At 42.9% G+C, this 23,216-nt stretch overlaps 2 protein-coding genes across 2 annotated transcripts; both read right to left on the reverse strand.

Moving 5' to 3' along the window:
• Nucleotides 1-4,413: 4,413 nt before the first annotated feature.
• Wnk (Wnk kinase) lies at nt 4,414-16,779 on the reverse strand. Its single transcript, XM_017178976.3, has 10 exons — nt 15,348-16,779; nt 13,030-13,202; nt 10,141-12,973; nt 9,941-10,072; nt 7,213-8,052; nt 6,736-7,143; nt 5,660-6,683; nt 5,454-5,518; nt 5,222-5,393; nt 4,414-5,160 (listed from the first exon to the last, which is right to left on the reverse strand). The coding sequence occupies exons 1-10, from the start codon at nt 16,272-16,274 to the stop codon at nt 5,030-5,032; spliced, it is 6,705 nt and encodes a 2,234-aa protein (XP_017034465.1). The 5' UTR covers nt 16,275-16,779; the 3' UTR covers nt 4,414-5,029.
• A 2,432-nt stretch (nt 16,780-19,211) lies between these two features.
• Nucleotides 19,212-22,737, reverse strand: LOC108083267 (putative uncharacterized protein DDB_G0268364). The gene is made up of 3 exons (XM_017178978.3): nt 20,835-22,737; nt 19,349-19,538; nt 19,212-19,289 (listed from the first exon to the last, which is right to left on the reverse strand). Exons 1-3 carry the CDS (start codon nt 22,320-22,322, stop codon nt 19,255-19,257), a joined length of 1,713 nt encoding a protein of 570 aa, XP_017034467.1. The 5' UTR covers nt 22,323-22,737; the 3' UTR covers nt 19,212-19,254.
• Between the last annotated feature and the right edge of the window lie 479 nt (nt 22,738-23,216).

The raw sequence follows: 23,216 nt of genomic DNA on the forward strand, positions 1-23,216 counted from the left end.
ACAAGCGGCGATGCTCATGCCATCGTTTCAAAGGCCCCTCTGACCAACGAGGGTTTCGTCTCAGCATGGAGCAGCCTTTCCGACCGCTTCGAAAATAAGCGCTTGTTAGTCAACAGTCAGTTAAAGATTCTTTTTAACATCCAGGCTGTGCCTCAAGAATCCGGAGTCGCTCTAAAAGAGCTCCAAGGCACAATTCAAAGCTGTTTGACCGCGTTACAAATGTCCTCCATTGAAGTCGAGGCGTGGGACTGCCTTCTTGTGTATATGGTCTCCTCGAAGCTTCCCAAGATTACGCTCTCCTTGTGGGAGCAATCAATTCACAATAAGGCCGAAATTCCAACCTGGCGTGAGTTGGACGCGTTTCTGACCGAGCGCCATCGCACTTTGGAGGCCATCGACGACTCAGGCCTAGCGGCTCTGGGCATTTTCCGTCAAGGTCAGCAAATTCCAATCCCCCGGCGCGCAGGCTCAATTCATACGAAGCTAGGGTGGCTCCAACACCGAGAAGGTGTAATCTATGTTCCAGAGAAGACCACCCTATCCGTATATGTCCGCTTTTCCTAGACATGAATGTCAATGAGCGGACAGACTTCATCCGAAGAAAGCAACTCTGCTTGAATTGTTTTTCGCGAGGGCACCAGCAACGGGACTGTACTAGTGCCCATTCCTGCTTTACGTGTCACAGCCGGCATCATACTCTGCTGCACCGCGACAACCCTGCGGCTACCGTTCCAAGACCCTCCGCTCCATCTAGTCCTCGACCTGCACCCATCCAAAGGGTTTCCTCGTTCTCCACCCGAGTGACCACTTCTGCCGATTCCTCCAATTACTGGGTTCCGTACGACGACAGCAAGAGCAGGCGTTCCCGAGGTATTTTATCCTACCAATGCCGAGTCTGCCAAGGGAACCATCCGCTCCGGAAGTGCCAACAGTTCCTCAAACTCTGCGCTGAGAAGAGGCTCCGAGCGGTTCTCGACCACCGCTATTGTTCCAACTGTTTGGCCCACGAACATTCCGAGGGAACCTGCCGCAGCGCTGACCGATGCAAGACGTGCAATCAGCACCACCACACTCTCCTGCATCCGCATGACCGTCCAGAGCATCCACTCCGCTCGCAGCATCGGTCACCCCCATACTTCTAGTTCGCATTTACTTGACCATCACTCATCTCCATGTCATCTTCTTTCATCCAGATCACATACGAGGGCTTCATTTCCACACACCGCGATCGCTCTGGAAGGCAGACGTACTCGAGGTTCTTAGTCCTACCATTGCCGAGTCTGCCAACGTTCGTCCGCTACGGAAAGTTCGACGTCTTCTAGCGCACAGTGATGCGTCCTGGTCACGGCATACGACGCCTCCGCCTTGTTCAGCAAGCTCCTTGCGACAAGCTCCCGCCTCTCCATGGCAATCATCCGCCTCTCCTTGGCACTCATCCGTCCTTCATCGCTCCTCGTCGCTCCAGCATCAACGATCTACGCGGCGCTCTGACGCCCCTCCATACCATCGTCCTGTACGGGTTTATTGCAACCCGAGTGATTGCAAGGGGGGGGAGAATGTTTACGCCAGGAGGCCCCTGCTCCCCCTCTGGCCACCGAGCGTCCAAAAGCTTAAGCGTTCCCAGCTTAGCAAAACTCGCCCGCTCTCCGCTCCTCGGTATTACCGATCGCACGCTCCGTGTTCCCGATCGTCGCTCGCTTCTAGGGACGGCTACGCCGCTCTAGTTCACGGTTCTCCCGCTCTCGCGCCGTTAAGCTGGGCTTCTCGGCCGGCAGCGGGCCCTTAGGCTAAGCTAAGTTCAGTACCGAATCGACTGCGACAATATATGTATGCTACGGGCACTCCGCCGACGTCATTTTTCGACCCCCGAATTTTCTGCGTTTTTCTACTTCGTGGGAGAAACTTTTATTGATCCTTTTGCGGAGGATTTACCAGCCACCCCACTCCTGAACAATTATAATTAGTAGTAGTAGTAGGAAAATAAAATCTTTTATTCTTATCTTATAAGTGTCAAAAATGCTCGGACAAGTTAAAAAATTGTTGGATTTCAATGATAGCTTATTAAAAAATTTCCATTTATAAAGTGTACAATATTCGTCTAAATTAATCCCAAAATTCCGTTTTAGAAATTCTGCGTAACTAAAATATGTATAAGCAATTCTCTGATGTCGAATGCAACATTTGTACGAATTCAAACTGAAACAAGAAAGGAAGCTAACTTCGGCATGCCGAAGTTTGTATACCCTTGCAGATTGGTTTTCATATTTATATTATAAATTATAATGCCGAAAACAGACACTATACAGAGTTTCATAACATTTTACCTATACTTATTATGTTTACAGTTTGACAGTTACAGTTATACATTCACAGCTTTACCTTTTCTCTACATCACGGATCGCTTCTATGGCAGCTATATGATATAGTTGTCCGATTTTCAAATTATTGTTACCAAAATTCTGAAATAATACTAAAATACTAAATCAAATGGCTATATCTCAAAATTGATGCAATAATATTGAAAAACAGCCAAGTTATAATTTTTTTTCTAAAAATTTATCGAACATTTGTATGGCAGCTATATGATATAGTCGTCCGATCCGGCCCGTTCCGACATATATAGCAGTGAGAGTATATAGAAGACTATATACAAAGTTTCATTCAGATAGCTTTAAAACTGAGGGACTAGTTTGCGTAGAAACGGACAGACGGACGGACAGACGGACATGGCTAGATCGACTCGGCTGTTGATGCTGATCAAGAATATATATACTTTATAGGGTCGGAAACGTCTCCTTCACTGCGTTGCAAACTTCTGACTGAAATTATAATACCCTGCAAGGGTATACAAATAGGACGACTATATCTTATAGGTGGCATAGGAACGATAGTCAAATTAATAGATATTATTACAACTTCGTTGTTTTTCAACATATTTTCATCTACTCTGAGATATGAGCTTTTTTATTTCAGAATTTTGGTTTTAATTTTATGAAAATCGGACGACTATATCATTTAGCTGCCATAGAAACGATCGGTGGATGTACATAAAATTGTAAAGCGGCGAGTGTAAAACTGTACCTTTCAAACTGTAAATATAATATTTTAGCTATACTTATTACATTTACAGTTTGAAAGTTTCAGTAATGAAACTTTGTTGTGTGTGTTTATTATTTTAAATTAATTAAATGAAACTTTAAACAATTAAACTTTTGTTTTTAATATTATCAAAACCGAATTATTATATGCTGTGTATAAATATAAAACTTTTATACATATCTTTCTTTTTTTTTTCTATTAATTTGGCAAAACTGTATCGATTCTTAATGATCCAATTGCAAACTGCAAGGGTATATAAACTTCGGTGTGCCGAAGTTAGCTTCCTTTTTTGTTTTTACTTTGAATGCGTACAAATGTCAAGTTCGAGGGAATATAAATGCCAAAATGATTATTGGAGTATGTTACAAAAAAATTTGGTGGGATTTTAAATTCTTTTTCTTTCTGGAGAAATAATAATGTCAATTGCGCCATATGTAATCTAAATTTGCTATGGCAAAGCTATTATCTTTAAAAACTAACTTAGGGAGTTTTAGTCATCTAATCCTAGGGAAATACAACACAAAAATTAGCCTTGATCAAGCCTAGCAGTTTAACCACCTTACTATAACTCATTGTAGACCTAATTTGATCTAACAGAAAAGATGTAAATAACATGTACTCGGAAACAAAATGGCGGCTGTGCAGCATTTCTTCGTAGGCCCTTTTTTGATAAAAGGGGTCCGTGGCCGGAAAACTAACGTCCTTAATTTTTGATCTAGAACAAAAAATCAAGTTTTGTTAGTTTCTACATCAACAGCTGTCGACACACGTAGGATTTTTTCGATATATGCAAAAAGGTTAGTAAATAAAAAAAAATTTTTAATTTTCACGAAAAAAAAAACGTTACAAAATTGTTGATAAAAAAAGTAAGCAAAATAAAAAAAAATCCTACGTGTGTCGATAGACAAAGGTATTTTGAATATACTGTCAAAATTTCAGATCGATCGGATCGAGTTATGTTTCCGGCCAACTCAAAAAAAGTGGTTTTGAGAAAAACACGTTTAAAGTTTTAAAATCGTATATATTTACATTTCCGCAGAATGGAAAATTTCGACACTTAGAAACTTTTGCCGGACTCTATCTTTTGGTATGTCATTTTTAAGACCCTAAACAATTTTTTAAGCGAAAAAAATTTCGATTTTTTAAAAAAGTTACTCAGATGTCCCCCCTTAGGTTTTTTCTCTGAAGTCAATACTTACGTTTAAAGTAAAATAGGCGGAAAAGATGCAGGTGTTCATATTAATTTTGGTTGCAGCTAAATGTATAATCATGCTATAAAGAACCATAATTTAAGCTTATAAATCCCCTTAGGCATTTATTTTAGAAAGTTTTTTATTTTTGCCGGGTTCAACAAGTTTAAAGCATACATTTATTCTTGAATCATTGACAATCTGTTGGGAATTTAAAATAAATTTGGTTGTTTATAGAACTTCGTTTAGGAGACCGCTTCCATTTGACAGATTTTTGTCTTGCCAGGTGGTAGAATACATAAAGAAAACAGTTTGGTAATAAGTTATTTATTTAGTAACTACGCAGTATTTATACATCACTCTGAATAAATGATGATTATTGTGTAATATTCCTATATGCTTTGTTATATTATTACATTATCGAAATGTTTATTTACAGTTCTTTTTTACTAATAAAATGTACAATTTTCTTAAAAAGTTCCTAAATGTGTAATATTTACTTTAAACAAATAAACGAAAGCCAAGATCGAAAATAAGAAGCAAGAAATTAGGAAGTGAAACAAAGGAAAAGGGAAATAAATGGCATATCAACAAGAAGCGTTTGACTAATATTTACAGACAGCCCCGTGACATTTGACAACTTTTTGCTTAAAATATACCGACATTTCACACTCGAGCGAATTATATTGCCGAGGAAAGAGAGTGCTGTGGGCATGACTTGTCAAAGGTGCGTGTTATGTTTATGTGTTTGCGGAGCTCGTCGATGTTTGATTTACTGAGGACGGCGCTGCTGGAGCTGCCAAGTTAGTCGGAAGCTGTGTGGCAGCGGGTGAATAGTAAGCGGCAGTCGCTGGAACGTTTGTGCTAATAGCTGAAAATATTATAGAAATAAGATGATTGATTTCCCTCTTACGACGAATATTGCATCTTACATTGGCGCAGCGCCTTCTGAAACTTTTCGTATTCCACATAATGTTTTAGGCGTAGCTCGTCCTCTTCAATGAGTTGCCGCTGGCGTAACAGCAGCAGCCGTTGGTGCTGGTTCGTACCCAATCTCGTGTTGCACAATTGGTTGACTAGGGAGTCTAGGTTGTGCTTTATGTCCTGCGAAAGAAAATTTAGCGTTGTTGTTTAAGCCAACCAAAGAATGCGGGAAGCCCTTACGGATTGAATGTCACTTGGTAACAAATGGGGATGCGTAGCTGCTAGAGACACAGGCTCTTCGGTAACTGCAAGACAGAAAAGGGATTATTAAACAAAACCAGAAATTATGCATAATAATAAGATCAATTTCGAAGTCCGTTTACCAAATGTTACAGCTCTTTTCCAGCTGATTCTACTAAAAACAAACATATAGTTAATAAGCTTACCTTCGCCAGCTGATGCATTAAAAAGCGGTTGCATAACGTGCTGCATGGGCTGTGCTGTTTGCTGGGACGTCATCAAAGGCGCCTGCTGCAGCAAATGATTGGCAACAGCGGCTCCTTGGTAGTTCTGCGGTGCTCCTGCCTGCTGGTTGTACGACTGCTGCATATGCGATTGCATTTGCAGTTGGTGCTGCTGCTGCGATATTAGTTGCTGCTGGGCAGACATCGACGGCATGGGAGCCAGCTGGTGAGGCATTCCCTGGCCCATGCTCACCACCTGGGGTGGTAGCGAGAGCGAGTGAAGCTGCTGATTGGACTGGGTTTGCATGAAGGGCTGCTGTTGTGTGGCAGGCACATTGAATGGCTGCGAACTGCTCGGTTGCTGTTGCTGGTGTTGTTGCATCATTATTGACTGTTGCGGCATGAGGTTCTGCTGCTGCTGTGGCTGAATTGACTGCATCGGAAGGGCCTGCTGCTGGATGGCGGTGACCATCGTGGAGTGGCCATTGAGTCCAGACTGTTGGGGCATATTCTGATGCACCAGTTGTTGCGGCTGCTGTGCTTGCATGTTGGGCATTTGCTGCATCTGTGTTGATCCATTCTGGTTGATCACTTGAGGCACCACAATGCACTGGGCCGTTGAGGTGGCCGCTCCAGCCGTTGAGGTGGCGGAGGCACCGCTAACTACGGGGAGTTGGTGAATCGGCTGGGGCTGTTGGTAAATCAACTGAATGCCGTTAATGGCCAGCGGAACCGCTTGAATTGGAGAGCTTATTAGCTCAGTGGTTGGTGTGTTCACCACACTGCCGTTCTGCACCGAGCTGTTGCTCTGAACTGGGCCAGACCCAGAGCCCGCCACCTGCAGATCAATCTTTAGCTGACCTTGTGGCGGCTCCTCTGTCCCAGCTGCGGCCTTCTGCTCCTGCACACGACTAACGCTGAATCGTGAAATCTTCCGAGCACTTGGATTACTGCCGACGGCCTCCTCAACCTGTTTAGGCACTGCCGACAATGTGGCTGTCGCTGGCTGTAAATGGCACATTTTAATGGTAAATTGATGACTAGTTGAAGCTCCTTACCTCTTCGGCGTTGTCTGCGTTCCGCAAAGCGGCCAATTTCTTCTCCAAGTCCGCTATGGAGTTCTGATTGAGTGATCCGTTGCTGGGATTCCTTTGCGGGGCCTCACTGCCGCCGGTCGAAATCAAAGTAGCTGAAGGGGGTTTCTCCAGGCTGGGCTGCTTTGATAGCTGATTCTCGTTGCTAGGTGTAGTGTCAGTCGGAGTCGGATCCGAGTTGCCGACGGACAGCGCCTCAAGATTAGTGGCAGCCTGCAGGTGCACATCGGACCCCACGCTGTTGTCGATTGAAGTGCGTCGGGAATTGTAAAGAGAGGAGCCAGAGCCCCTGGCCGAGGTCAGTGCTGCATTGGGGGTGTTCTGGCCCACAGAGGATGCTGATCCGCCAACAGTGTTATTTGGTTTGTTAAGCTAAGCACAATAAAATAAAAGAATGAATAATCGTACCCTATTGAATACTATTGCTGGTGTCCTCCTTACCTCTTGTGCCTGCGGATTGCCAGAAGAAGCCTTGAGCGATGACATGGCCGGAGAGGACTGGTGAGGAGCTCGGTTATTGATGGATGCCACTACAGCTGAGGCAAACGCATGAGCATGCGTTATGTTCTCAAGCTCGATCTTCAGCTGTTCCAAGGTATTGGCAGCTCCAGCTCCCTGGTTAGCTGCTGCCTGGGCTTGGCCTGATTTATCATGGGGCCTCTCGGCCTCGATTGCCTCTGGCTGACTGTCCTCCGATGACTCCGCGGAGGCCTTGTTGGGCATGTCGAATGTAATTTTCACTGCGGTCAAGTCGTCCAGGCTTCTGGTGTGTTTTAGGTCCTCCTGGATCTTAAGATGTCGATTCAAGGGCAGATTGAGGCTCCGAGGAGCTCCGCTGCCAGTTGACTCCAGGAGTTTTTGCATCCGAGCGATGGCCAGGGAGCATGGTTTCGATCTATCCTTTATTTCATCGAGAACGGGTTCCGCGCCCGTTGGCGTAATGTTACTATCTGGCATGTAGTCAATCGACAGCGATGTGTACTCCGAGGCTGTGCTCGTCTTGCGCGAGACGGAGCCGGATCCGATGGTCACGTCGTTGCTGCTATTGGGCGCGTCCCTTGATGCAGTTGAGGAGGACGACAGTGTTGAAGCGGTGGTCGGCGGTGTGCCAACATTCCCCTGGGATTCTTGGGCATTTGCTATCCTAGAGACGTGCGATTTTGCCTCGATTGTCAATGTGGAGTTCATTGGCTCCGAACCCCCTCCCCCGGAGTGCAGTGTCTCAACACCATGGATGGTGGGCTCGAACATCTTGGTTATGTCGCTGGCGGTTTCATCCCGCTAAAATTAGTGCGTTATACGTAAGTCAAAGTAATCAGGAAAGGATAAGTTCATATGTGTTAAATTAAAATTCCAACGTTTAACCGAAATATTAAAAATAAAATTCACTTCTTATTGTAAGGAGAGAACATAAGATTAACAAAAATATTCCTATTCTATCTTTTTAAAGACGATATTTTTAAATGTATTATTTACCAAATCCGATTAATTTACTCGATTCATAGTGCCTTCATAGTTAACAAACTTTATAACTAGATTACTGGCACAACATGACTATTGTCGCCGATATTAAAAATACTTCTACACCTCAAATGGGAAAATGAACATTAGGAATTTACCAGTTGCATAGATAATTTTCAAACGTTGTAGGTAAACTCGAATACCTTATATTTACAAGATGCATAACACCTGAACATTTAAATTACCATATTGAAACAGTTTGGCTTCAAGGGACAAATTAGAATCCCTTTTTGTTATCACAAGGTGAAAACTGGGAATAATTTGAACATTATATGTTTGATAACGTATCACAGCAAGTGCGAATGCATGTGTGCGTACAGATCTAGACCGTGCAGTACCAATCACCAGGAATTTATCTAAAGTTCATCAACATAAATTTCGGGTCAAAACCGACATTTCTGGTTTTCTCCCTTCAAAAATAATGTTCATACCAGCTCAATGAATATATGAATTATTGATGACATGTCAACCAATTTTGGGCCTTTTGATGACGAAAGAAGTTTTCGTCTTAGAACAGTTTATGAAAAGTTGAAGAATTTGTCACTGTTCTCATAAACATAAACTGGGGCTTGTCATTAACATTTCGGGCTAAAATTTCATCGATATTTCATGAAACTATTTATCGACTATTCATGAATTCATTTGTTCATCGATCTACAAGCAATTTTATTTTTGAAGAGCGAAAATGAGAGAGCGTGTTTTGTGACATCAATATTGAATAAGAGCATCCGCTGGCAGAGAGTGGTTGGAAGTGAAAAGCGAGCGAATGGCTCTAAAGAGCTTTTTCTTCTTCTGAGACAAAAAAAAAAATCGAACTCGTATTAAAGAAAATTTTACTCATTTTGTTATTATATGTCTTTGGTAGAATAAAATCGCTTACGTTTATCTGTTTTGCCTCTTGTCTTTAAAACTCTTATTACAGAAAACCATTGAAAAGATTTGGAAATACACTTTGAAAAATAATACAAAAAAATGCTCGACTATGTATGTAATTTTTCGAATCATGTCTAAGAGTAAATAAAAACATCCTGATAAGTAAAAACATTTTAGCTAGGAAATAAATAAGTGTTTACATAAGCCCAGTGCACTCAACACTTACAGATCTATGTCTTTGGTGTGACCTAAACGTGGAACGCTGTCGAGTTAGAGACGCGTGTCGGACCTGTTTTGTATAGTATAGTAGGGATAGATCAAACAATCAAAAAACATGGATTTTGTGATATCGAAATTATAATCGCTTGGTTAAGTATTTAACGAATTTATATCGAAACGGGAAGCAATTTGAACCATTTACATGAACAAGATACACAACTAGAGAGACTCTAGATAATTGTTATATGCAGTAAGGGCCAGGATATCTTGGATACGATAGGCATTTTAGGGAAACTATTATTTGTTATTATTTTGTCTGAAAATGGATGACGGTTGGAAAAGCGTGTTCCCAAGAAAGAAATTTTTTCAAAAAGGACATGTTTACGTTGTATTAGGATCATTGAGATATTGTTGGTTCTCATCTCTGATTGTTCTTCCAAGAAACAGTAAGTATCCTTGCGTCTGCGTTTAAAAAACCCTAAGGTCTCGTAAGAATGGTCTTCATTGAGCAACAAAGAGATTTGTATGTGATATAGTTTTGCGGATAGCGATGTACCTTTTCAATATTGCGGCGATAATTGGTTGGTATAGGGATTTGGTTGGGATTCTGTTTGACTTGGTCAACAATTTCATTGATCATTTCCACAAATACTGTACTTTGGCAATTCGAAAGCAAATCTTGAGCGATCTGAAAAAGATAATGAACGAATACGATTCAGCTTATTGAGCAGACGTCAATATGAAGTTGGGTCTTACCAATTTGTTGGCAATTTCAACGGGATTCACATCTCCAATGTCAAATTTGAAAGTAATCGTTTTCAGCTTGTTCTCCATGTGACAATTTATGACGCTTCCCTCGTCTACACTGGTAACACTTAGTTTGGGAATCCGTTCGTTGCCGCTCCGATTGGAACGTCTCGGCTTCTGTGCACGACTCGCAGAAGTGTTCCCCTGTTGCTGCTGCTTTAGCTTTTCTGCTGTATCTGCCGATGCACTTTCGAGATTTGTTAGGGTTAAGCTATTGCTAACAGACATAATCTCCGATGCAGTAGCTTGCTGCTCTGGATTAGTCTGGCTCAACTGCTGACTTTCCATCTGGATTTGGATCCCTTGCAAAGGCATCTGCAACTGTTCATCCACTTGAGGCTGTGCCTGCGGGTGCTGGACAACGTTTTTTAGCTGTGGTGCCTGCTGTTGCTGCGGAATTGAGTGTTGCTGTTGCTGCTGGACAATAGGTGGCTGGGAAATAGGTTGTTGCTGTTGCTGCTGGACAATAGGTTGTTGTTGCTGCTGCTGTTGTTGTAATGGTTGTTGTTGCAGTGGCTGGCTGTGCAACAACTGCTGCAATTGCTGCTCTAATGGCAAGGACAACTGTATAGGTTGCTGAGCCGGAGGCGCCTGCTGCTGCTGAACGAATTGTGAGTGTTGCTGCTGATTAGATATCGGCGCAAATCCTGCATGTTGCTGTTGCTGCTGCTGCTGGGGATCAGCAGAGAGAGGAGGCACTTGAGGCTGTAGTTGCTGAGCCTGTTGGTTGTACGTCTGAGTCAGTGGTTGTTGCATTGCAGGAGCCACAGAAGTGGATGGCACTTGCATCTGCACGGGAATCTGCATGGGAGCCATCACCTGTGATCCAGCAATTAATTGCTGTGGCATTGGCTGGGCATACTGTTGCACGAATTGTTGTTGTTGAAGTTGTTGTTGCTGCAGTTGCTGCTGAAGCTGCTGCTGTTGCTGCTGGAGCTGTTGCAACTGATGCTGAGCAAGTTGTTGTTGCAAGATCTGTTGTTGTTGTTGCTGGTGTTGCTGTTGCTGCTGCTGATGAGAAGCAGCCACCTGCTGTTGTTGCTGCTGTATCATCTGCTGCTGCTGCTGAATTTGGAGTGTCTGCGATAACTGTTGCTGCTGGTTCGTCTGCTGCATCGCATACGCCTGCTGCTGTTGATGCTGCGCCAGTTGATTCGGATGCATTTGGTTGAGGTTCGCCTGTGGTTGCTGCTGCTGCTGGAAATATTGCTGGGCTTGTTGCTGGGCCATTTGGTGCTGCTGGGCCATGTCCGGTGACTGGACGCTCGCATGCATTAGCTGCTGCAATTGTTGCTGCAGGGGAATCTGAATCTGGCCTGTTTGCTGATCTGGTTGTTGTTGCTGCGGTTGTTGTTCATGTTGCTGGTTGGGCAAAACAGTCTGAGGCGGCACTTGCTGTTGCATTTGCTGCATCATTTGCTGCTGCGGCTGCTGCTGATTGCCAGCTTGCTGGTGCTGCTGCTGCTGTTGATGACTGATGGCCGACGGTGTCACTTGGGGTTGCTGCTGCATTTGCTGGCTGCTTGTTGGTGAAATAACCTGTTGGCTGTTGGACATCTCCGGCATCGTCGAACCCTGGTAGGACGCAAGCTGCGGCGGCTGGATGTAGTGCACAGTTGGCTTCTGTTGCATGGCAATGGCTGGGACCTGTGGCTGCACCGAGATCAACTGGGAAACGGCCACAGGGACTTGCACTTGCACTGGCGGCTGCTGGTTTGTGTTCGGGATGGAAGTGTTCGAGCGCGTGGAGAGAATCTGCGGCTCAGCGCTGTTCGTAGAGAGAGCGAGGCTTGTCTCTGAATCGGTGTTCAACATGTCGTACTTGAATTGCAGCCGCTGATTCCATTTAACACCGTCTTCCTCGTCCTCGGACTCCTCATCTTCCTCCTCATCCTCGTCGACATTTGTGGGCAAGCTTTCCCTTTGCTTTTGTAGTGCCAGCTTCTCCAGGCGCGACTTCTCGTTCTGCAGCTTGATCTGCGTCTGGCGCTGAGCGCGCTCCTTCAGCAATGAAACAACCTGGACTTTGAGGAGCCGGGCTACAGCGCGCGAGTCGTCCTCTGATATAATGTTCTCCTTCATCATTTCCTGAGCAATCTGCTCGTACTCATCGTGCTTGATGTTATACTCGAACTGAATTGCCTCGTTCTCCTTGTGTCGGGAGGAACGCTTCTTGGGGTCCATGAAACGCAGCCGAAACTCGATGATGCTGATGCTGGGATCGGAGAGGAACTGTTCGGAGGCAGTGGGTTCCACGCGGATGCCGATGTCCTCATCGAAGAACTCCGACTCCAGGAGTTCATTGCAGCTGGGACGGTCCTCCTTCTTTAGTTCGATGCACCGCTCAATGATGTCACGCACATTGGGATCCTCCACTTTGGCCAGCGCTGCTGGCTTGATGCCGGATATCACCTTCTTGTAGATCTGCGCCGGACCTTTGCACTCGCTGTACGGATACTCGGAGATGGCCATCTCCAACATGCACATGCCGAACGCATAGACATCCACCGATTCGTCATAGTGCTCCTCGTACATTTCTGGCGCCATGAACTCCGGCGTACCAATCACAGATTTTGCATGGGAGCGATTCTTCAACGTTGCCAGGCCCAAGTCGCCGATTTTAACACTGCCAGTGGTGCCAGTTATAAAAATATTATCACATTTCAAATCACGATGAATTATAGGAAATTGACGAGTATGCAGAAAGTTGAGTCCTTTCAGAATCTGGCGACACCATGACTTCAATACCTTTGGGTGTATTTTCTTGAACCGTTTTAAATAGCTGCAACAAAAACGTATTGTACAAAACATGTATTTATATATATTTATTTGTCTTACGATTTCAATGTTCCAGATAACATTAGTTCGGTGACTAGTACTATATTCTTCTTGCGCCCAATGGGAAACTCCCAATATGTATAGAATCGCACGATGTTCGGGTGCTGGAGCTTCTTTAGCATGTCTGCCTCCTCGCGGAATCTGGTGCGTTCGCTTTTCTTCACTTGCTTGTCCTGAAAAACGTTAAGGATTTGTCAGTGTATAATAAATATTGGGACAAAACACTATAAGTAAACTTGTTGTAGCCATCGGGACGTTGAAAATACATGACATTTAAAATAGATCCAGTTTGGTGAAATGAAAAGAACCCAACAGAAAAGAAATAAGACATTTATATGAAAAAAAAAAAAACCGAGCTTTGGCCTATTTCCCTGCAGTACTACATATCATCAACTGTATCAACGTTTCATCAACGTGTTAAAAAACCGTAGAGTTCTTATTATTTTCTATTATTTTGCCGATCGTTCCTGTTACAGTTACAAAATATATTCGTCAGATCTCGTAAGATAAAACAAACTTTCGATCAAGGGTATAAAAACCAGCATTAAGCTTATAACGAACTTTTGTTGGTAACATACATATTTTTACATATACAGTGGTGCTCATAGACTTAAGCCACAAGACTTCAACCAAGAATTTTAACGAAAATTAAGAAAAGTTTTTATTCCACAGCTCCAATTATTTGTGTCACATTAGTTCTATATTTCAGTGTTCTAATAAAAGAATAACCAAGTTATAAAAATATATATTCAACGAAAAATTAAAAAAATCTGAGACCAACCCCAAAATGTCCTGCTCACATACTTAAGCCACCTGGAAGAAAATGATCCAAAAAGTTAAAATTTGCCCAATATTCCTTATAATTATAATAAATTTAGTTTCATATTAAGTGGGATGACCTTTCTGATTAAGAACAGCGGAGCAACACTTTGACATTAAGCCCACAAGACGTGCGCACTGTTGAGGGGTGATTTTCTTCAACTCTTCCTGCAAAATATGCCAAAATCGTTTTTTTTTTTTTGCTGTTTTTTTTGGCCAACGACTTGTTTAAGAATACCCCACAAGTTCTCTATAGGGTTCAAGTCGGGGATCTGCGGTAGCCATTGCAAAACATTGATTGTCTCTTGGCTAAGCCACGACTTGACTATCTTGCTGGTGTGTTTCGGGTCGTTGTCCTGTTGAAATATCCAGGCAAGTGGCAAATTATCGGCATATTCTCCAGATAAATTGTTAATAAGGATGTCCCTGTACATTTCGCCGTTCATAATGCCTTCTATCTTCTTTTGGAGACTTACGCCCGATGCGGTGAAACAGCCCCAGACCATAATCGAAGCGCCACCATGTTTAACGATCTTTTTCGTGTATGTTTGATTGTTTGGAGCGACGAATCCAAGTTTAATGTCTTTGGGAGTGATGGTAAACCATATGTACAACGTCCTCCCAACAAACAATTGTACCCCAAATACACGAGAAAGACCGTTAAACATGGTGGCTCTTCGATTATGGTCTGGGGCTGTTTCACCGCATCGGGCGTAGGTCTCCAAAAGAAGATAGAAGGCATTATGAACGGCGAAATGTACAGGGACATCCTTATTAACAATTTATCTGGAGAATATGCCGATAATTTGCCACTTGCCTGGATATTTCAACAGGACAACGACCCGAAACACACCAGCAAGATAGTCAAGTCGTGGCTTAGCTAAGAGACAATCAATGTTTTGCAATGGCTACCGCAGATCCCCGACTTGAACCCTATAGAGAACTTGTGGGGTATTCTTAAACAAGTCGTTGGCCAAAAAAAACAGCAAAAAAAAAAACGATTTTGGCATATTTTGCAGGAAGAGTTGAAGAAAATCACCCCTCAACAGTGCGCACGTCTTGTGGGCTTAATGTCAAAGTGTTGCTCCGCTGTTCTTAATCAGAAAGGTCATCCCACTTAATATTAAACTAAATTTATTAAAATTATAAGGAATATTGGGCAAATTTTAACTTTTTGGATCATTTTCTTCCAGGTGGCTTAAGTATGTGAGCAGGACATTTTGGGGTTGGTCTCAGATTTTTTTAATTTTTCGTTGAATATATATTTTTATAACTTGGTTATTCTTTTATTAGAACACTGATATATAGAACTAATGTGACACAAATAATTGGAGCTGTGGAATAAAAACTTTTCTTAATTTTCGTTAAAATTCTTGGATGAAGTCTTGTGGCTTAAGTCTATGAGCACCACTGTATATTATCATATTTTAACTCTTTAATATCGAATTCTTAATAAGAATAGGCGCACGTCGCCTGTACATGTATATTTTCGTACTTACCAGCAACTCGCACCAGGCAACTGGCACCCCCGTCAAGGTGTCCAAGCCACGATAGACGGTTTTGAAGGAACCGCGCCCAACCTCCTTGTCGTACTTAAAGAACCGGCCGCATGGCGACATGGCCACTGGGTCATCGTCCTCATCGCTTTTACTCTTGGTGATCGATGTGGCCGACGAGGTGGTCGACACCGCCGCTGCGGAGGGCATCAGCGAAGCGGATGCATCAGTGGATGTACCGCTGGTGGCAGCTGCCTCCTCGGCACTGACCTCGGTGGTTTCCAACTTCTTGGCAATATCATCGATGCTTTTCGGCTGCTTCTCGCTCAGAATCTCGGTGTCGTCTTTCTCCTCGACCTGAAAGCCGACGCGCTTAACACCGCTCGAGTGCTTGGTGGAGGACTTTAATGGCACATCGTCTTCAGTCTTTTCGATTGCCAGACTTCGTGACGCCTCGGTGATTATGGTCTCGATAATGCCGGCCACTTGGTGAGAGGTGGCATCCGTGGCATTCGAACGCGTGGGCGTGCGGAACTGCTCCTCCAAATGCTCCGCCTCGCGGGACAGCATTTCGATGTTGTCATCATAGTCGCGTGGAAACTCCGTCTCCAGCTCGACGAACTGCAGCGGATTAGTGTTTCTGCCCGATTGCTCCACATTCTTCCGGACAAATCGAATGTTTTGAACGAAGTTCGCGGTCAGGGTCGTGGGCGTCGTTTTGGACGAGTGCAGTGGAGCCTGTTGCTTAATTAACGGCTCGATCACCGTGTCCGAGGAGGACTTCCTGGCCTCCATTTTTTTAGTGTCCGTTACAACAGCCGCTGGCGTTGCCCCCTTGGCCGACGACTTGTCTTTTCTTTTTAAATTGCCGGAACCTACACCAGCTTTTTGGCTCATGGCATCCCCAGGCATCTCAGCTTTGTCATCCATTCTGTCCTCATTGTGTTCCCTGTGCTGGAGGACTGGAGAGCGGAGCACATCTACATCGATTTCAGTCGCTTGCGGTGAATCGTTCTGGGCGCCGTTGTTGTTTTCGTTGACCTTTGCTGCCGCTGCCTCGTCTTCGTTTCTGGGGCTCACGGCCGTCTTGCCAGTTGGGGAGTTGCTGCTGCTGGAAAAGCGACGCAAAACCCGCAAAAATAGGTTACCTTTGCTGGAAGCCGGTGGTGTATTTGTAGTGTAAAGCGTTGGCAAAGAGGAAGATGGCTCGATAGGTGATGACTGGATCGATGTGGTGCTGCTAGTGCCGCTGGTGCTTGTGTGTGTAGAAAGTGCGTCTTGCTTGCGATTGGGCTTTCTGCTCAGGGTGTCTTTTAGTTTTGATGTCGGGTTCGGTTTATGCCTAGAAGAGGCAGACCTATTAAACGAACGGTGTCGCGACTTTTGTATAGTAGCTCCCTGCACAGTTTGCTCCTCGTTAGAAATGGAGGTATTCCTAAAAGTAGAACGAAATGTAGAGTTTTGTGTAAATAATATGGAATTTTCAATTGCAGTCAAACAATTTAAGTTGAAATTAATTATTGGGCACTATGGGTATCCCTATGGTTCTAAAATTGTTTTAATAATATTATTTTAATACTCTTTGTGTTTTATAAAATTGTATTACTCAGCTTTAGCATTTATATTGACAATGGATTTCGTCCTCTTTTAAGCATGGAATAAACGGAGGAGACGTGGCTTTACCTAATGACGTTTTATTAAAGTTGTTCACCTGAGGTCGCTCGAATTCAGGACTTGTCACTTCAGAAACTGTGTTGTTTATAAGATTTGTCATTGTACTCAAAGAAAAACCGTAGAATATTATTCAGCGATAACCAACATATGAATATATATATTGCATATTTGCTTTTGGAAATTAATCATGGCCTGCTAATAGTTATTCCAGTTTACAAGTACATTTAGGATTGAAAGACTAAATCCATTTATTTTGAATTATTACGCAATTAAGCTGCGGTGAATCAAGTTATCACTAATCATTTGTTATACAACAAAAATGTCCTACTTGGGCAAGTATTAGAATATCCACCCACCTTTGAGGCTGCGTGGTGCAGGAAGTAGTACCATCTTCGCTGATGGCGCTTCCCTTCCGAGCACGGTTCGTAGGTACGACCTCTTGTTGTCGTACAAAGTCACAGAGGGTTTGTCCAATTTTGCAAGATTTTCAGCAGCAGGCCACACCGATTAATCTGAAATTAAACAATGCAAGACAGATGAGACGTGCGCGCTGGGGCAACCAGTTTCAAACGGCTCCAGCATAGAGCTAAGGTGGGAACCGCGGCCCGCCTGTGTTTACTAAGGAAGCGGGGGCGGATCTGGGTGCTGGTAACTACACGTTCCATCCAACACACACTCTTGCCCTACATTGTATAGGGGCAGACCGCCTGAAATATCGCTTACAGCTGTGTGGTGCCGTCTCCTTGGGACTGGGATTGCTTTCCATGAATCATGGGTTTCGATTGCACTACCGTACGTCACTTGTTCTATCGTCTCGTGTGCGGATAAGTATGTACATATGTTCGCCTCGCTTGTGCGTACATGTGTATGCTTGTGCGGTACAACCGCTATACATACATATTTATGTACATTTGATTCGGGGCAGGAAGCATATGCAACAACAACTGGCTATGATGTCATGGTCGAGGGATCGCTCCACTCAGCTCGCTCCGGTCCTCTCTCTGGAATCAATCCACTCGTAGGGATGGGGCTGAACTCGGGCTCGGACTACCACTATCCGACGTTCGCATCGAAGTATTTGCGATGTGTGAATGTATTGCTCAAAGGTATCTCGAGCTAACAATTTTTCATATTACGACACTGCGTTTTTCAAGTAGTCCTGGGGAATCTGCCTCCTAGATGGGGACGGTCGATTGCATTGGACGTGAGCGACGGTCAACGGGAATATCGAGTATTTGGCTTGAAAATTCAATTACTTTCACAAAAGTTTTACAAAGCAGAGTACGAAATAAAAAAATATTGCATTCTAGGGATGTGCCGAAAAATCGATTTCAGTAATCGATATAATCTATCGATAAGTCTACTCGCACCCAGTGGCGGTGGCTGTCGATAGTGCAGCTTACGTCAGCTCCCACGCCTAGGATTAGCCAGAAGTGCAATAACCAGTGTAATCCAGAGATAGCTATTAAAGCTAGTTTATTTAAATCTATGAAATGCCAATTTTAACTGTCTTCAGTTTAATGGAAGCATCAGCTGGGCCACATTTTAACTATTTGTGGTAGGAAAAAAGAAGAATCTCTCCCAAGTTTGTTAATAAATAAATTATTTATTATAAACTAACCCTAATTTAACACCGGCAGCGGGCACTAAATTTGATTTTTCCATTTAGGGGTGATAGTTGCTTAAAATCACACTTCGATTAGCCCAAATATCGAGTACTATCGTAAGAAACGAATATATGCACACCCAATCGTTTTTAAACTACATTTTTTGTTATCACTAGAATCCGTTACCTTATCCCTGAAAGCGTTTAGTTTTGGAAATATTATTTGTATTCTTAGTTTTAAAGTAAATCATTAAAAAATGGACTTTTTAAAAGTTTTGTAAAATTGTTTGGTTATATTTAAGTTTTAGGGTTCGTAATTCTTTTTTAATGACTATTTAAAAAATGGTTTTAATGAAATGTTGGTATCATTTGACAGTGAGTGTTTGTAAAGTGATACAAACACTCACTGTCAAATGATACGATATGATCACGTAATAAATATAGTATAGGAAACCGAGATGAGTACAGTTAAATTCAAGAATATTTAAATCTTATCATAAAATCGACAAAATTTTAAAAAATTCCAAAGGGTTACATTGATAGTGACAGAAACCACGCAAAGAAAACACTTAAATTTTCAAATCTTATGGTCGCTAAAATAAATTAAGTTAATTTATCGTTTATTCATATTCATGTGCATGATCCCTTGCTTTTAATTGTCACACCTGGAATAAAAAAAAAAGTTTAGTCATAGAATGGAAAGTTTTCTTCAATATGTACATACTTATATTTAGGCAGGATGAATAGCACTGCAGTTGCGTTTCTCCCGTGTACATGTATCCATCAGATCCACAAATTATTTCATCGTTCTCATCATAAACGTTGGCACAGATTTTCTCGCAGTAACTTTCTGTATCTTTTTGAGCATCTTCAGTAGCGGCACTTGGCAGGGTGCGTACCTGCTGATCCTCCAGCTAAAATGATCGAGAATATATTTAAATTTATTTATAGAATGAAAGAGACGTCATTACTTATTATAGTTCAAAATGTTACAAACTAGTAACCGCTTTGCTTCCAAAATGTTTTATTTACCACCATTGGCTTAGTAAGAGCATTTCTTCGAATCAGTGGGGGTGGAAAAAAACCAAAATTCTTAGGTTGCTACCTTTTTTGTCTTTGTTTTAATTATGTCAAACAAAATCCAAATTTTAGAAGCACGCGATAGGTCATGTACTTTGAATAAAACAAGAAAGGAAGCTAACTTCGGCACGCCGAAGTTTGTATACCCTTGCAGATTGGTTTCGATGTTTATATTATAGATTTAAATGCTGAAAAGACTCACAAAACAGTGTTTCATTACATTTTACCTATACTTATTATGTTTACAGTTTGACAGTTACAGTTTTACATTCCCAGCTTTACATATTTTATACATTTACTGATCGCTTCTATGGCAGCTATAAGATGTAGTTGTCCGATTTTTATGAAATTTATACCAAAATTCTAGAATAATAAACAAAAGTTTATATCTCAGAGTAAATAAAAATACGTTGAAAAACAACGAAGCTATAATTTTTTTCCTATTAATTTCCCGATCATTCCTATGGCAGCTATATCATATAGTCGTCCGATTTTCATTAAATTTTTACCAAAATTCAGAAATAATATAAAATGGCCACATTTAAAAAATGGTGCAAAAATGTTGAAAAACAGCAAAGTTATAAATTTTTTATAGAAATTTATCGAACATTTGCTTGGCAGCTATATGATATAGTCGTCCGATCCGTCCCGTTCCGACACAGATAGCAGTGAGAGTATATAGAAGACTATATGCAAAGTTTCATTTAGATAGCTTTAAAACTGAGGGACTAGTTTGCGTAGAAACAGACAGACGGACAGACGGACAGATGGACAGACGGACAGACGGACAGACGGACAGACGGACATGGCTAGATCGACTCGGCTGTTGATGCTGATCGAGAATATATATACTTTATAGGGTCGGAAACATCTCCTTCACTGCGTTGCAAACTTCTGACTGAAATTATAATACCCTGCAGGGTAAATATGTATGGTATATATTTATATATATATTATATATTTTTAATTCAAACTTAATATTTTAATATGTAATGTTTTCTCAAGTGTCGATGAGAAACTTGAAGTATTTTTCGGCTCGAAAAAATTACAGTTAATTTCAGAAAGCCAGGTTCAAATAAATTAAGAGAAACCCAATTTGCATATTGTATTAAGTATAAAGTAAATCTCACCTGTTTTCCGTTTTCTGTATCAGCACTGTCTTCTGGGTCGTCGCTGTATTCTTTGATGGGCTTAGCGAGTTCTTTGACAGAGGCAGGAGTTTTAACCGGTTCCCGGACTGCTTGGGCGACCGTTTCGTAGTAAAATTGATTTCCCTGTGGGGATTGAGTGTACTTCATGGATCCCCTAATGGCATCCTGTTCGGTAAATTCAAATCTTACTGGCTCTGGCGTGTAGCTCTTATGACTCTTTCCAAGCTGTTGACCCTTCGGGGGAGTTTGGGTCGACGTTTGCACCGACATAGGAGTTGAGACCACATGCTTGACGGCCTTGTTGCCGTCGGACTTGACCACGAACACATCCTGACCGGCCTGATAACTTCCTCGAACCACTGCGGAATTTGCAGGAGCTGGGTCTTGCTGGTAGAACAAATCAGAAACTTGTATGGGCTCATTGTAACTGGAGGAGGCTGAGTTGTCTAGACCACCAGATTTATAGGGAAGCTGTGGCTGAAGCTGCTGTAGTTGCTGATGTTGCAGTGGCTGGTGTTTCTGTTGGTGCTGCAAATGCAGATGTTGCTGCTGCTGGTGGGGCTGCTGTGGCTGGTGCTGCAAATGCTGCTGATGTGGATATTGGTGAATTTGCTTCTGCTGGTCGTGCTCGGCGTCCAACTTTTTATAATCAGGATCTCGTTTGGGAAGAAAGTATTCGTTGGTGCTCATAAACTGCAAGTAGTCCTGTGCGTCCTTCGACTCTTTTAGGTGAGGCGTAGCCTGGTGATAGTTTACTCCCTGATTATACCCGGGTTTCGACAAATTATCCGACTCTTCGTGAACCGAATACATTTTCTGCTCCTGCGGGAATTGATTATTTTGAAGCGCGGTCTGTTGAGAGGGAACAACGCTGAAACTGCCGCCCTGTTGACCTAGTAGCTTGGGATAATGCAAATATTGAGAAGCCTGTACGGGGATTGCATGCTGTTGAATAGGCGCGTATACTGGTTTTTGATCCTTCAGGATGATATTTCCATTAAATCGCGGTGAGGCTTTGAAATTTTGAATGTACTGCTCGGAAAAATATTTTGGAGGAAACTGATTTTTTCCAACATCCAAAACCGGATCTTTAACATGGGCAAATCGCCCGGGCTGGTTCTGGTCGTAGTGATAGCGTCGGTTCTGATCATTGGAAGGAACATTTCCGGAGTGTTCACGGCGCATTAAATGCTGAACCGTGGCAGGTAGTGGAGATTTTAGTGAGAAGTCCTTCGGGAACTTGTTGTGGTTAAGGGAAAGCAGGGGTAAGTTATCCGAACGTGACCTAATTCTGGGCACTAGTCCGGGACCTGGTCGGTTGTGGTAGAAATGCGGCTGGGGTTCACTGAAGAATGGCATTAATCGCGAATTCCTTAGGCCACTCTCATCACACTGCACTTTATATGAGAATGCGAACAGAAATATTGCCCCCAAGAGGGGTACTGACTTAATGGCACTTTGCGACATTTTGGAGGGCCGCCAAAAACAAGGTGTCGAGATCCGTTCAGTGGCAGTAACGCGTCTTAATTCCACGACAGTCTATTCGTATTTGACATTTGTCAGTTCCGCGGAGGCCAAAAGCAAAAAGTCTCTTTCAGCGAAGCTCGCTGGAAAGCTTCTTCTTCTTTCGCCACGATCTCGCAGACTTGATCTCACTTTCTTTGTTATCTGGCCAGTTGTTTCAAATAAAATGGAACGTCTCTCGGCGATGCAGCCAGCTAATGGCAAAGCTTCGGTTTCGGACCCAGTTGCAACGAGCTACGTATTCAAAACCTAGTCGATTCAATTGGCCACATTCTTCAGCGCTTGCTGTTCAAAAGCCAAAGAACCGTTAATCAATCGAGGGTCTCGACTATCCGATCACTTTCTTCTTGAATTTTGGTGGTGTCTTCGGTTGGAAAGCCACTGAGTTACAAATGGAACGTTTCTGAGCCAGCTGTGTGCTGGAATCCATCGCAATGACCGGCCACTAAACCAGTTTTGAGACTCTGCCACAGAGGAAATGTGGATGTGGTGGCCTCTAAGCTGCTGAGAGATCACATACATCGTTGCCGCAGATTAAGAAGCTGAGGTACTCAAACCCGAGACCGAACCTCTGGAGCACAGTGGTATCATTTCAGAAACGATAGATCTATTAACCAGATTTACTTTTTAATTTGCTTACCTAAAGTGCAGGTGAAAGTAAATGAGAGCAGATGGAACTCCAAGCTTTAAAAAAAAAAAACATTTTTTGGAACCCTTCAGGTAATTGGAGACCTCCGGCACGGAAATCCCTAAGTGTCAGCGATTCATTGCTTCATAACGGATAAAGAATGTCTGATCCGTTGATAAGCAATTTTTGAATTTCAGAGTTTATTTACA

The sequence above is a fragment of the Drosophila kikkawai genome, chromosome 3L (genome assembly GCF_030179895.1).
Source record: "Drosophila kikkawai strain 14028-0561.14 chromosome 3L, DkikHiC1v2, whole genome shotgun sequence".
Classification (NCBI taxonomy): Eukaryota; Metazoa; Arthropoda; class Insecta; order Diptera; family Drosophilidae; genus Drosophila; species Drosophila kikkawai.